Source organism: Lobosporangium transversale (genome assembly GCF_002105155.1).
Source record: "Lobosporangium transversale strain NRRL 3116 chromosome Unknown BCR41scaffold_6, whole genome shotgun sequence".
NCBI classification, from domain to species: Eukaryota; Fungi; Mortierellomycota; class Mortierellomycetes; order Mortierellales; family Mortierellaceae; genus Lobosporangium; species Lobosporangium transversale.
The window spans coordinates 57010-72768 of NW_019028984.1; the positions used below are offsets into that span (position 1 = coordinate 57010).

A 15759-nucleotide genomic window follows, 5' to 3' on the forward strand; every position below is an offset into this window, starting at 1 on the left:
GAGAAATCAGATTCAGACCGTAGTATATTAAACACATGTTTCTCCATGATAGTAAATATTTTAAACAAGCAAGCTGTTTATTTTATGAGTGCAGTGTCTGCAGAATGAAGAAAAGACGGGAAAACCAAAGTAAAGATAGTCTAAAATACAAGCCTAACATGTCATCAGTCTGTTGAAAGCTTTTGCTCTTTGGACCAAGTCCAAAACTTTGTTATACTTCGGGACATCCAGACAAATGAAATAAGTGATTTATAACCCAGGTCATTTCGACAGGACAATTTCAACATATCTGATGAAGAGATCCCAAATCTTGTTCATTCTAACCGCCATCCATTCAGGAGTCAATTAACTTCAGGAGAGGCACGCTCGCTCCAGGCGTACATTAAGCTTCTTTTATGGTCGCCAAAAGCGAATTTATAATACTTGCCAGGAATTTTTATCTTGATTTATCCTACCAGGATGTGAATGCTTTTCAAAGCATTGATACATTGATAAGATATAGAGATCAATTATAAGTTATTGCAATTTCATACAAAATCCAATGTATTAGAGTATTGGAAAGTGGGGGGGGGAGGTAGGATACCAAAGACGGGCGATTACTCAATATACATGGCTGCAAAAGGACTCCTAATTTCTATCAAAGCTAAAGAGAGAGAAAGTGTGTATCGCAAGCTGTCCATGAGACAGCCAATTTTGCCGTTGCTGTTGCACGTGGAGAACCAGAGGAAATATCTTTCAGACGCGTGTTTGAATGCACAGGGTGGGAATAATGTCCACGGACACTAAAAGAAAAATGACATAGAAAGATCGCTCTTTCTCTTCTCATTACTTTGCTTTCATCCTTCCCTTTCCTTCTCGTCTCTTCGTTTTCTTTACTCTCTTTCATCATGTTCCCAGGACAGCTCTACAAAACCGAGTCAGGGCGGCTGTTTCATGCAGGCGCAATGGCCATTATTTTCGTTGGGTATGGAGATTACCATCATTGGAAACTAATGCATTAATGCATCCGATGAGTGGGGTATCATCACATACAACTGCAATGGCCAAGGCTTCACGTTCAATGTCACCATTTAACAATGACGGACTTTCCTCTTTTTTTTTTTTTTTTTTTTTTTTCCCTCCCATCTTCTCGGAACTCAGACTGCCAGCGCGTGGCAAGACTCATATGTCCCGTTCGCTCAGTCGGTACTTGCGCTGGCTTGGAGTACAGACTAAAGTCTTCAGTCTTGGTAATTACCATCGTCAGATCATCAGTGTTGAAACGAAGAATGACTCTAACAGCTCAGGTACAGTTTCTCTTATTTGTTGTGGCTAATGTTGGCTTTGGTGACACATAAAGCACGCGTAGACAAAATTGATCACAATACGCGTCATTATCTTTCATCGATTCCCGTTCCACGACAGACAATACAGCTACCGCCGATCTGAAAACGAAGATCGCCGATGCATGTCTAGACGACATGATCTCTTGGCTTGCCAGCGGTGGTCAAGTTGGTATTCTAGATGGTCACAATACGACAGAGGAAAGACGGCAGGAATTAGTTAGCCGATTCAAGGCTGTCGACGTCCATTGCTTGTTTATCGAGTCTATCTGTGATAATCCCCAGATCATCGATGCCAATATCCGTAGCGTCAAAGTGTCATCCCCTGATGTAAGTAAATCTCTTAATATATAATATGCATGTCGTCTTCATTGCGTATGACCTACAAAAAAAAAAGCTCGGATTTGCTAACTTTTTTTTTCCTTCTCAACTGTCGTAGTATGCGGGCTGGACAGAGGCAGATGCAGTCAACGACTTTAAGCGGAAGATTGAAGAACGAGCTCCATTCTACACAACAATTTCGGATTTGAATTTAAGCTTCGTCAAAATGATCAACGTTGGTGAAAAGATGATTATTAACAACGTCCATGGGTTCCTGCAAAGCAAGATTGTTTATTACTTGACACACCTTCATATCAGTCCAAGAAAAATATATTTTGCTAGGGTAAATACTCATGTCTACATAATTACTTGTGAGATCGTAGCATACATAATTTTTTTCCTTTTTTTTTTTTTTTTGACTGACTTCTATGATCACCCTACTAAATGTTCTCATTATTTAGAATGGTGTCTCACTGAATGAGCAGTCGTACAAAGCCGATGCTCCGCTTTCGCCCGCAGGACATCGATACGCAGAAAACCTCAAGAACTTCCTCTTGAAACTTCGTGAGACACAGGCTGCAGCTCTTCCAGTTGATTCGATAGAAGCAATAAAACCACTGACCGTATGGACCTCATCTCGCAAAAGGAGTTTCCAGACTGCTGCTCATTTTCTGGATCACGAGGAGATTGTTGTCCGACAACGCAGTATCCTTTCGGAACGGAATCCCGGTATTTGCGATCAAATGACGCCTGAAGAGATTGAACAAAAGTACCCACAGGAGTGTCTACGAGCTAAGAATGATCCTTACCGACACCGATTCCCACGTGCCGAGGTAAAAAAAAAAAAAAAAAAAAAAAAAGAAAGACATTTCGTTTGTAGCTTTGTAATTCAGACCAGCACAGGATTAATCAAAGCGATGTAAAAAGGCACTGATACTAATGATGAATTTCTTGGCGATGAAATGTAATGTAGTCATATTATGATCTGGCGAATAGATTAGAGAAGGTGCTTCTGGAACTAGAGCGGGAAAAGAATGATGTTTTGATTATTGCACATGAATCAGTCATCAGGTGTCTTTACGGCTATCTCTTTGGTTTATCGGAACAAGATATTCCATCTCTTGAGATTCCAGAGGATACATTGTTGGAGTTAGTTCCGACCGCTTACACAGTTGAGGAAACACGCTATGTAATTCCAGATTCATTAACAGGCGTCGATTGGCAGCTTCAGGTGGATACATTCTTGAGACTTGCTGGAAAAGTACCAGCCTCTCCAGATTTCATTGATCACTATCTTCCGGAGGATAAATCGAGTATAAATCGGCAGGATGGCGGCAACACAAACATGTCAAGCCCATCTAGGCCAAATGAGAATTCAGTTAATGACGAATTTAATCAGGGATCAGAGTCAACTTTCCGGCTATGAAAGCCTCTTCTTTTCATAGCCAAAAAAAAAAAAAAAAAAAAAAAAAAAAAAAAAAAAAAAAGCTTATATCAACCTCTCTGCTCCTTGACATTAAACCTCTCAAGATAAACGCTTTTTAATTTAATGTGGATCTAGTTGAGGATTGTAGAGTAAATTAAGAATCAAATTCGTTGACTCGTTGACGAGCGAATATGCAGATGACGGTGCAGCTGAAGCGTATCCTCGGCACAAACTCCTTGTACACATGGCCTTATTTTGAATATAAAACATGTATATAAACATAGGCTCGTTCCCATCCCTCTTCACTTTATAAAGGTGACAGGAAATTTCATTTCCTTTTTGAGTCACCTAAAGTGAAGGGGCTGGGAAAAGAATAAAGGAAAAATGCATCCCCCCGTCAGAATAAAAAATTGACCCCCGGCTGAGAATTCCCAAAACCCCCGTCACCTCGGAATTCTTACCCCCGTCCCCCCGTCAGAATTCCGAAGCACCCCCCGTAAAGATTCTCGAAAGGCAAATCTTAACCCCCCGTCAACCGTTTTAATTATCGGAATCTTTACCCCCCTGTCAACATTTTGAGGCTGTTTTTTGGGTCTTATTTTCTGCTTTTGGTTGCATCTGTCTTTCTATTAAACTCAACGCTATTAAAGCCCTCTTACTTTTTATCTTATCATCAAAAACTTGACAGTAGAAAAATCAGCTAGACAGACACATGTTCCTTGATGAATGGCTCCCTCCCTAGTATTTTATTTATCTCAAGGCTCAGAACCTTCAGCAACTTTACATGCACCACACAAGCCCGATATAGTCATCGAAAAAAAAAAAAGAAAAAAAAAAAGAAAGATTTTACACTATATAACACCACATGTCGCACAATCCAAACTATCTTCGCAATCAATGACATTTATTGTCTTAAATACAGATTGGGACAATGGGGCCTTTTACACTTACAGTGTGAGGGTACAGTTGGGCTCTTTTTTTTTTTTTTTTTTTTTTTTGACGTGTTTTGCTGTCAACAAGCCACAAAACTCAGGTCCAACTTTATGCTCTTGATTAGGAATGAAAAACGGTTCTCAATTTCAAAAAACAGCTCTAGAAGGCACAACATTAATTATTTTTTTTTTTTTATATCTATCGCGTTCCACCTCCAATCCCCTTCACATTCTGATCCCTGAGCTCAAGGTGGATATTCTGTTCACACTTGCTGCGTACCATAGTTTTCTAGCAAAAAAAAAAATAAAAAAAAAGTCTTTGTTTATTTTTGTTCTGCTGACTTTGAACAGCGTAACATATTGTGATATTGTTTCATAAACCTGAATGGGCTTGACTTCTTAACCTCACTTAATCGCTTCCCTTCCGCTTCTCTTTCTCGTTTCTCGGCCTACCTCTCTCAAACACTTGTCTCTTCACTTCCTACACTCCACCCCTCTACAAACAACTTACGATGAATCCTAGTAACACTCCTTCGCTGGTCGATCATAGGAGTTACCATGACTTGTTCGTTTTCTATACTTACTACCAATATCAGTGCTAAATATCAAATTGTCTATAAATCTCACAGTTGCCTTCCATATACTTCTTCATCCTTAATCTCTAGTACACCAGAGCAGCTGAGGAATCTGTTCAAAATGTCGCAAGTGCCGACTCAAGATGACATTAAAGGATCGGCCGAGCTATTCGGCTGCAATAATGAAATAGCCATCGAAAATAAGCCTTTTGATCGAAACAAAGCCATTGAACAATGCAAGAAGATATTCAAGGTTACCCCAAAACTTTGCAGCTGGATGTTGTCGAATGTATTGGCAGTAGTCAAGACTGCATTCTTATTGCTGGATGTGGTTGGGGTAAAACCCTTGTTTACACTCTCCCACTTGTAATTTGGAGAGATCGGATCATTATCGTCATCTCTCCTCTGAGGGTATTGATACAGGAGCAGCAGCAGAGCCTTCAAAAGCTGGAGATTAGTAGCGTAGCATTACTCAGTGGAGGAGCTATCACACGAGGAACAATCGACGACGTGGCCGATGGGAAATATAGGGCTGTTTTCATGACGCCAGAGATTATCTTCGACAGCCCTATTCTGACGAAACTCTGGTCAATTCCAAAATGGCAAAAGCGGCTACAGGCAGTTGTCTTGGATGAGGCTCACTGTGTTTGCGATTGGGGCAACAATTTCAGGACTTCCTATGGCCGTATTGCGGAGCTACGCTCAAAGGACCCCCGTGGTGTAGCTTTCATCGCTGTTTCAGCTACCCTTCCATCAATGGTTCTAGAGAAGCTCAGAAGCTTGGTTCAATTCAAACCAGATGTCAAGATCATCAACGTCGGTAACGATCGCCCCAACATCAGATTGGAAGTCCGGCATCTTAGCTCCAAGGATAAGTCCAAGCACCTTGCTTTTCTCCTCCTTGATCTTAAAAAAACTATCATCTACTTTCAGACCAAGGACGAGATTAGATATTGGTATAAACATTTGAAACAGTTAGCAGAGGACAAGTTCAAGATCGCTGAATATCACGCCGACTTTTCCGAAGGTTACAAGCAAGAAACTATGGAACACTTCAAGCGTGGCGATATCCTCATTTTGCTGGCTACAGAAGCTGCCGGGATGGGGTGTGCCATTAGTGATATCCTTCGTGTTGTGCAGTACAAGTGCCCATCCACAATCTCGACTCTTGTACAGCGCCTTGGTCGTGCAGCTCGCAACCCGCAACTTCAGGGTCAGGGTATATTATTGGTACCACCACCGTCCGTTGATACCAAGTTTCCAGACGAGAACCTCGCCAATTACATTATGACTAAAGGATGTCGGCGGAAAGTCCTCAATGACATCTTTGACAATAAGCCCCAACCTAATGAGAACTGTTGCGACATCTGCCATCCAGTTCCTGAGCCGCTGCAACTTTCTTGCAATGAAATTCGTGTTGATACAGTACCAAAGGTTCGGCGTACGGCAGAACAGAAGGAAGCTGCCAAAGAGGCTATTAAGAAGTGGAGATTGATGGTTTACAAAAGGGATTACGAGCCAGCTTGGCCATGGTTAAGGCTTTCTTGCGTGCTGACGGATGCATTGGTCGATAAACTAGGCGAAAAGTTTGGCAATGTTACGTCGCCCGAATCGGTAACATCAATTACCGGTTGGACCTTTATAAACGACGACATTTTAACGGAACTTGCCAACCTCCTTATCAATTTAAATAAGGATATCGATAGTGTATGCCAGCCTAAAATGCAACCGCAGCTCCAAAAGAAGGAGTCCCATATTGACCGGAATGGCCGTGTTCAAAAACCACGGCCTACCGCAAAGCCAAAGATCGCGCTCCATAACATGACCTCTTTCGACTTCTCTAAACGTGGAAACCCCAATAGCAGCTAACATGGTGTCATCACTTGTCCCAACTGATTGTTGAAACATTTTAGTTTGTAGTAATAAAGCGTACCAAATATCAGAAATCCATCCGGGGAAAAAGCCAAGCGTACTTTTAGTTTCCACAGTTAAAAAAAAAAAAAAAAAAGACACATTTTGTTACGCTTCATACAGTCCTCCTCTTAGGGCTGTTCCAACAGAGTCTTCTCAAGCTTTGTTAAAAATCAGAAGCTTTGAGCAGAACCCAATTTCTATTCAATAATGGATTGGATCCTTTTTGTTGAGACAGCAATTAATTTGTGCTTCGACTATTTTTGCCGTTCACTCCTCATCTCACCATGTCACACCTTGGCCAACATAATTGTTGTGTGTGGTGAATATCTCGAATTTGACTTGTAGTTCTTGTGGAAGAGCTGTTATTCACGTTAAACAAAAACAAAAAAAAAAAAAAAAAGACGAGAAAAGAGAAAAGAGAAAAAAAAAGAGTTATTCACCCATTCAATAAAGCTCTCTTTCTTTTTGTGAAACTCCCTTTCGCACCATTTAACGAAACTCGCTTTCACACCATTAAGTGAAGCGCCACTGCAGGCTGCCACTTTGTGAAACCCTGCCTTCTTTTCCTCTCCCTCTTTTTATTGTGCCAAAAAGAAAAAAAAAAAAAAAAAAACCTACATAATCGGCCTGTGCAACTGATATTTTACTTTTGAAAAAAGAACTCTGCATTTGCTCATGAAAGTTTGCAAGGATCAAAATAAATGACAAGAATAAAAGTAAGGCGATGTTTAACAGCGAATGAAAAGGATATTTCACTACCAACAGAGCACATGTTAGAGGCTTCTTCAGACAACAAAGCAAACCCTAAGAGCTGGTAGCACTTCAACTTCCGCACTGCGTTCTACTTGGCCTCGATTGCCCTTGTGTACCAAAGTGCTCAAGCCCTATCTGTCGCAAGCGAATCGCTTTTCAGCAAAGTAGGACATCTTCCAAGCGACAAAAGAGCAAGCTTAAACTTTTACGTCTTCACCAATCAAGGAGTTGAAGAAAAGGCCAACTTCTTTTAATATTATTATTAATAAGCACTCCCTATAAGAATATCATCCAGATATTGTTCCACAGCACCATTAGGGCGGGAGAGGGATGCTGTCGCATGTTGCGCAAATACTGACAATACGTTGTTCAGTTCCTTATTTCCAATGATGGGAATCGCAGCGAATGGTGTCTCATCAGGGAAAAGATTTAAGACTCTCGTGAATGACAGCCTAAGATCAGTGGGCATGGTATTGGAGCACCCGAGCTTACAATCCGTGACTTCATGACGGCAAAGAACGGCTTGGTCCCCGTTTACTATCACATTTATCGCGATTGATTGGAGGAGCTTACTAAACTGAAAAGCACTGCCTCGATCGGTCTGATCATAATCAACCAATGTGAAAACCGAATAAGGTATTGAGACACTACTTTGCATCAACGGGCCCCAGGCGCGGCATTGATAGTAAGTGGAGGGATGATTAAAATACGTTCTCAGTTGTCTAAGCTGATGGGTTGCTTTGCCGATGTGCGCACGCCTCGTAGTTTTGTCGTGCGCCATTGCAATAGCCATATTTAGAGACTCCTTGTCTACGAAGATCCTAGTTTCCTTGGTCCACTCGTCCTTGATCTTAAATGTGCTGGTAGTTGCTCCAACAGAGTGTCGACTTTCACCCTTGAAATGAGCATCTAAACGAGTAGAGCAGGTCACCAATCCATCAAATACGGTTGTACCAATAATCAGCTTTGAACAACTATCCCCTGCCTTCGCCCAGAGTCGATGGCATGACACCAGGGTAATAAGCCTTTGAAGCATTAGGCAATGATCTTGGGGTCGGTGTACTATTGAAGACCTCTCGGTGAATGTCTGTGGTCCGGCCCCTTCCATAGACCTCAATCGAATGCACTAGGACCGCTTGGCCACTCTTCATGTTGAACACCAAGCAACAAGCCAATAACCGAGCACAAGCAAATCGATATTGGGGATTACACTGCCAATCCTCGTTCAAAAGGCTGCACATCTCATCTGACAGCTCTTCGAAATTACGGCCAAGCAAAACCTACCTGAAGGGCGACAACGAGATCATGCTGTCCAGCTTGAAGCATGTTGACAACTTTGATGTGGGTGGACAAGAACAATCTTTTTCTAGGAATGCGCTGGTGCTGCGATTAGGCACAAAGACACTTGAGTTGATCCCGGATCTGACAATGGGTTCGACCACATTGCGGTGCGCGAGGGCATTGAAAACCTGTTCTTCCTCATTAAAGAATGAAAATGGAGTCACTTTGAGGGACTCCACGCCTAACAACGCCGTTCTTTTCTTGGACTCGCCTTTATGCTGCTTCTGGCAGGCCTGAAATATGGCTTCGTCGTACGATGGCAGCTCCATTTTGGATCGAGGACCAGAAGCCGGCGGCACACAGGACATCGCTGGCAAATATGGTGTCAGTCCTAGGTCATGAATAGGGTCCTCCTCTTCGTTCGTATTTTCATTACTATCCACATCCTCACAGCCATACCGATCCTTGTCCCCATCATTCACTCCTTGTTCGCTCTTGTCAGCATCTTTGTATAGAAGACATACTGTGTGAATATGCCTCCGCATGCCCGATACTTTTAGATATGAAACATTGCATGTCCCGCAACTGAAAGTTTGGCCATTTCGTCTCACTTCAACCATCTCGTTGTTGAGTTTGGTTCTAAACGAAGCTTGGTGGCATTGAAAGCGATGGTATTTGAGGGTGCCCTTAGTCCAAAAGCCCTCTGAACAATCCTGGCACTCCCAAGAGGGTTTGGTTTGGCTCGTCTTTTGTTTTTTGTTTACGGATTTCGATGATGTTGCTTGATGACTCGTTTGATTTGATTCCTCCATTTTTATGAGTGAAGCCTTGTGATGAATGGGTAAAGAAAGTAAGAAAGAAAGCTGAGTGGATACAACAGGAAAAGAGTTGGCCTGTAAAACATGTCCACTTTTTGGCGAGGACTCTTCCATCTCGTTCACACGCACGCCCCCATTTTAAACATCATGCAGGCTCAAATCTTTGTGATGTGGTTTGGTTTCACTGAATGGCCTGAAAAGAGGGGGTTGCCCTGAGAAATGGTTCGAGTCTCTCTCTCAAGGAACAGACATGAACCTTCATGAGTTGTTGATGATGAGGATGAAAAATCTTGTCAGTCAAAGAATACCAACAAACCAAACCAACGAAGGCAACAATGCCAAGATGATCAACATTTAATTCGTTAATTTTGCTTAACATTCCAAACGATTTTAGTGAGTCGACCGCATGCTTTTGCGCCTCAACACTGCAGCTTCGTGAAGTGCGGGCACATCAAGGGGAGAAATGCTTTTTTTTTTTTTTTTTTTTTTTCGACCAAAGGAGAAATACAGTTTTTTTTTTTTTTTTTTTTTTTGGTTTTTCACCGGGCAGTGGTGTGAAAGGAATTTCATTCATCGTTGTTGCATATTTCACAGTTCACGGGAAACAATAAAATTAAAATTAATAAATTAATATGTGTGTTCAAGAAAAAAGATAATGGAGTTTTTGTATACGAGATCTGTTTCATGCACAAAATAATACACAAATGACTTTGTATCATAAAACCTCGCCCCATGTGTAAATAGTAACGAGCAGGGAGCACGGTGCAAGCATTGAAGGGGCGTGGTGATTATTCACGTTTGCACCATGGCTACTCCATGTATGGTTCCTGTAGACAAGGACGTGATGTGTGTTCCCACATCTTATTCTCTTATTCTCACTTGCTTCTGTCCCTGATTACTACTTGTCTGTTTAAATTTTTCAATCACCATATTTAAAGCGTAAAAGGGAGGGAGGAGTTTTTGAATGGCGTGAAAGGGAGTTTCATTAAATGGCGTGAGAGGGAGCTTCATTAAATGGCGTGAGAGGGAGTTTCATTAAATGGCGTGAAAGGGAGCTTTGTTGCTTTTATGGAACACGTGTTGCATAAAAATTAATATCTGTGTGCACAAAATAATATGTACAAACAGTTGAATGTGATAAAAGCACGCCATGTGTAAATAGTAACAAGCAGGTGGGGGTGCAGTGCGAGCGTAGTGAGGGCGTAGTAATTATACACGCTTGCACCATGGTTACTTAATGCTTAGTGCCCGAAGACAAACTTGTAGTTACACATTGATACGGTTTTGAATAAATACCGCATGGATGTTTTGTGTGTTCCCACATCTTATCATCGTTAAATGGTGCGAAAGGGAGTTTCACAAAAAGAAAGAGAGCTTTATTGAATGGGTGAATAACTCTTTTTTTTTCTCTTTTCTCTTTTCTCGTCTTTTTTTTTTTTTTTTTTGTTTTTGTTTAACGTGAATAACAGCTCTTCCACAAGAACTACAAGTCAAATTCGAGATATTCACCACACACAACAATTATGTTGGCCAAGGTGTGACATGGTGAGATGAGGAGTGAACGGCAAAAATAGTCGAAGCACAAATTAATTGCTGTCTCAACAAAAAGGATCCAATCCATTATTGAATAGAAATTGGGTTCTGCTCAAAGCTTCTGATTTTTAACAAAGCTTGAGAAGACTCTGTTGGAACAGCCCTAAGAGGAGGACTGTATGAAGCGTAACAAAATGTGTCTTTTTTTTTTTTTTTTTTTAACTGTGGAAACTAAAAGTACGCTTGGCTTTTTCCCCGGATGGATTTCTGATATTTGGTACGCTTTATTACTACAAACTAAAATGTTTCAACAATCAGTTGGGACAAGTGATGACACCATGTTAGCTGCTATTGGGGTTTCCACGTTTAGAGAAGTCGAAAGAGGTCATGTTATGGAGCGCGATCTTTGGCTTTGCGGTAGGCCGTGGTTTTTGAACACGGCCATTCCGGTCAATATGGGACTCCTTCTTTTGGAGCTGCGGTTGCATTTTAGGCTGGCATACACTATCGATATCCTTATTTAAATTGATAAGGAGGTTGGCAAGTTCCGTTAAAATGTCGTCGTTTATAAAGGTCCAACCGGTAATTGATGTTACCGATTCGGGCGACGTAACATTGCCAAACTTTTCGCCTAGTTTATCGACCAATGCATCCGTCAGCACGCAAGAAAGCCTTAACCATGGCCAAGCTGGCTCGTAATCCCTTTTGTAAACCATCAATCTCCACTTCTTAATAGCCTCTTTGGCAGCTTCCTTCTGTTCTGCCGTACGCCGAACCTTTGGTACTGTATCAACACGAATTTCATTGCAAGAAAGTTGCAGCGGCTCAGGAACTGGATGGCAGATGTCGCAACAGTTCTCATTAGGTTGGGGCTTATTGTCAAAGATGTCATTGAGGACTTTCCGCCGACATCCTTTAGTCATAATGTAATTGGCGAGGTTCTCGTCTGGAAACTTGGTATCAACGGACGGTGGTGGTACCAATAATATACCCTGACCCTGAAGTTGCGGGTTGCGAGCTGCACGACCAAGGCGCTGTACAAGAGTCGAGATTGTGGATGGGCACTTGTACTGCACAACACGAAGGATATCACTAATGGCACACCCCATCCCGGCAGCTTCTGTAGCCAGCAAAATGAGGATATCGCCACGCTTGAAGTGTTCCATAGTTTCTTGCTTGTAACCTTCGGAAAAGTCGGCGTGATATTCAGCGATCTTGAACTTGTCCTCTGCTAACTGTTTCAAATGTTTATACCAATATCTAATCTCGTCCTTGGTCTGAAAGTAGATGATAGTTTTTTTAAGATCAAGGAGGAGAAAAGCAAGGTGCTTGGACTTATCCTTGGAGCTAAGATGCCGGACTTCCAATCTGATGTTGGGGCGATCGTTACCGACGTTGATGATCTTGACATCTGGTTTGAATTGAACCAAGCTTCTGAGCTTCTCTAGAACCATTGATGGAAGGGTAGCTGAAACAGCGATGAAAGCTACACCACGGGGGTCCTTTGAGCGTAGCTCCGCAATACGGCCATAGGAAGTCCTGAAATTGTTGCCCCAATCGCAAACACAGTGAGCCTCATCCAAGACAACTGCCTGTAGCCGCTTTTGCCATTTTGGAATTGACCAGAGTTTCGTCAGAATAGGGCTGTCGAAGATAATCTCTGGCGTCATGAAAACAGCCCTATATTTCCCATCGGCCACGTCGTCGATTGTTCCTCGTGTGATAGCTCCTCCACTGAGTAATGCTACGCTACTAATCTCCAGCTTTTGAAGGCTCTGCTGCTGCTCCTGTATCAATACCCTCAGAGGAGAGATGACGATAATGATCCGATCTCTCCAAATTACAAGTGGGAGAGTGTAAACAAGGGTTTTACCCCAACCACATCCAGCAATAAGAATGCAGTCTTGACTACTGCCAATACATTCGACAACATCCAGCTGCAAAGTTTTGGGGTAACCTTGAATATCTTCTTGCATTGTTCAATGGCTTTGTTTCGATCAAAAGGCTTATTTTCGATGGCTATTTCATTATTGCAGCCGAATAGCTCGGCCGATCCTTTAATGTCATCTTGAGTCGGCACTTGCGACATTTTGAACAGATTCCTCAGCTGCTCTGGTGTACTAGAGATTAAGGATGAAGAAGTATATGGAAGGCAACTGTGAGATTTATAGACAATTTGATATTTAGCACTGATATTGGTAGTAAGTATAGAAAACGAACAAGTCATGGTAACTCCTATGATCGACCAGCGAAGGAGTGTTACTAGGATTCATCGTAAGTTGTTTGTAGAGGGGTGGAGTGTAGGAAGTGAAGAGACAAGTGTTTGAGAGAGGTAGGCCGAGAAACGAGAAAGAGAAGCGGAAGGGAAGCGATTAAGTGAGGTTAAGAAGTCAAGCCCATTCAGGTTTATGAAACAATATCACAATATGTTACGCTGTTCAAAGTCAGCAGAACAAAAATAAACAAAGACTTTTTTTTTATTTTTTTTTTTGCTAGAAAACTATGGTACGCAGCAAGTGTGAACAGAATATCCACCTTGAGCTCAGGGATCAGAATGTGAAGGGGATTGGAGGTGGAACGCGATAGATATAAAAAAAAAAAAATAATTAATGTTGTGCCTTCTAGAGCTGTTTTTTGAAATTGAGAACCGTTTTTCATTCCTAATCAAGAGCATAAAGTTGGACCTGAGTTTTGTGGCTTGTTGACAGCAAAACACGTCAAAAAAAAAAAAAAAAAAAAAAAAAGAGCCCAACTGTACCCTCACACTGTAAGTGTAAAAGGCCCCATTGTCCCAATCTGTATTTAAGACAATAAATGTCATTGATTGCGAAGATAGTTTGGATTGTGCGACATGTGGTGTTATATAGTGTAAAATCTTTCTTTTTTTTTTTCTTTTTTTTTTTTCGATGACTATATCGGGCTTGTGTGGTGCATGTAAAGTTGCTGAAGGTTCTGAGCCTTGAGATAAATAAAATACTAGGGAGGGAGCCATTCATCAAGGAACATGTGTCTGTCTAGCTGATTTTTCTACTGTCAAGTTTTTGATGATAAGATAAAAAGTAAGAGGGCTTTAATAGCGTTGAGTTTAATAGAAAGACAGATGCAACCAAAAGCAGAAAATAAGACCCAAAAAACAGCCTCAAAATGTTGACAGGGGGGTAAAGATTCCGATAATTAAAACGGTTGACGGGGGGTTAAGATTTGCCTTTCGAGAATCTTTACGGGGGGTGCTTCGGAATTCTGACGGGGGGACGGGGGTAAGAATTCCGAGGTGACGGGGGTTTTGGGAATTCTCAGCCGGGGGTCAATTTTTTATTCTGACGGGGGGATGCATTTTTCCTTTATTCTTTTCCCAGCCCCTTCACTTTAGGTGACTCAAAAATGGCTCGACAGGATGTCCTGATTAGTAAAAACAAAATATAGTTAATTTTATACAACTATTGATGACCAGCCACAACACTTTTTTTTTTTTTTTTTTTTTTTCCGCGTTCGTGTAACCATCATTGTGCCACACGCGCGACAAAATATGACTTTGGATTACAAGCAATTGCACTGACAGTGTTCATCACCATCATTATTGCCTTCAGCCGCAACACTTCAGCGGCTCCACTGCAGGTCCAAAATGCTCGCTATTTCGTTCTGCTATCAATATAACCATACTCATACCTGGGGCTGTCCTCGGAAAACCCCTTTTGTTAGCAGTAACAGCAGTAGTAACAGCAGCAGCAACCACAATAGTTGTACGGAACATGGTCTTGTTTCAGCAAGCCCTACTTCATGATTGTACTCTGTACATAGTTTATTTTTCTACTTCGCAGATATTCCCTTTCAAGAGCGAAGCTACCGATATGAGCAATGAATAAGACGACAGGGCGAGATCGTATGATCCCTAATTACTCAGAAGCAAGTTTTCTAGTCTCATACATACAGCATCATCAAGCAACAAGCATAAAGAAAGGTTAAGAGAAACTCATGTTTATTTTTTATTTTTGTTATTTCATGAGGAAGGGAAAGCGGATTTAGATTACAAGTTGTACCATGTTGAAATGGATGGCTTAAGTTTAAAGATATAGGGGTACCCATGCATGCCTTCCATAAAAAAAAAAAAAAAAAAAAAAAAAGATAAAAAAGCCCATCATACTTGAGATTCGTTAGTGTTGACTCTAAGCAACGCTGTTATTCTCCAGTTCGTCAATATCTTCTTCGTTAACAACTGCAGTGATATTATCACCACAAATCACCATAAACAGTTTCTTCGCCTAGAGAAACGATATTATCATGATCTAACTGTTCGCTACCATCAGTATCCTCGTCCTTAATTTCATAATTCTCATCCTCCGCTACATCTTCACTCAACTTCTCGTCTTCCCTATTGGTGTTGCCCTTACCGCCTTCACCAGGATATATAATGGTGTCGTCCGCATCGAGCTCTGACACAGTCGATCTCTCCTCTACACCGACTGACACAGATGGATCGGAGCTGTCGTCATCTGCAATACTACTATCAATGCTGTGTTCTTCTCTCATCTTTCGAAATTTTTCATCCTCCTTCTCCTGAGCTGTGGTTCGCAAATCCTCCACTACACTTTCTAAATTGCGTTTGCGACGCTGTCGTGCTCGCATAAGCCATGAACGGGAAACAGTTTCCTGATAACTTCTGGATTTCGTTTGTGCATACTTGATATACTTGGACTCAACTAGGCGGATATTTCGGAACAAAAAGAGTCTTGTGTAGCGGATGGCTGCCATCTTACCCTCTTTGTATTTGTCAGATTGACGCTGACGAATCTGACGGATGCTGGGCATTTGCATGAATCGGACAGAATTAAATTCTGGATCATTGACCTATTTGTTAAATAACAATAAAAATAATAACGATTAGGA

General features: G+C 41.6%; 3 protein-coding genes across 3 annotated transcripts; 1 reads left to right on the plus strand and 2 right to left on the minus strand.

Moving 5' to 3' along the window:
- Positions 1 to 776: 776 nt before the first annotated feature.
- On the plus strand, positions 777 to 3069 carry BCR41DRAFT_419569 (6-phosphofructo-2-kinase-domain-containing protein; the record flags this gene model as incomplete). The annotated part of the gene is made up of 6 exons (XM_022029781.1): positions 777 to 964; positions 1141 to 1286; positions 1405 to 1652; positions 1762 to 1986; positions 2105 to 2476; positions 2617 to 3069. The coding sequence occupies exons 1-6, from the start codon at positions 888 to 890 to the stop codon at positions 3067 to 3069; spliced, it is 1521 nt and encodes a 506-aa protein (XP_021884331.1). The 5' UTR covers positions 777 to 887.
- Positions 3070 to 7115: 4046 nt separating this feature from the next.
- On the minus strand, positions 7116 to 8841 carry BCR41DRAFT_414416 (hypothetical protein). Its single transcript, XM_022029496.1, has one exon. The coding sequence runs from the start codon at positions 8349 to 8351 to the stop codon at positions 7506 to 7508; it is 846 nt and encodes a 281-aa protein (XP_021884332.1). The 5' UTR covers positions 8352 to 8841; the 3' UTR covers positions 7116 to 7505.
- Positions 8842 to 14971: 6130 nt separating this feature from the next.
- Positions 14972 to 15722, minus strand: BCR41DRAFT_201742 (hypothetical protein). Its single transcript, XM_022019888.1, has one exon. The coding sequence runs from the start codon at positions 15685 to 15687 to the stop codon at positions 15103 to 15105; it is 585 nt and encodes a 194-aa protein (XP_021884333.1). The 5' UTR covers positions 15688 to 15722; the 3' UTR covers positions 14972 to 15102.
- Between the last annotated feature and the right edge of the window lie 37 nt (positions 15723 to 15759).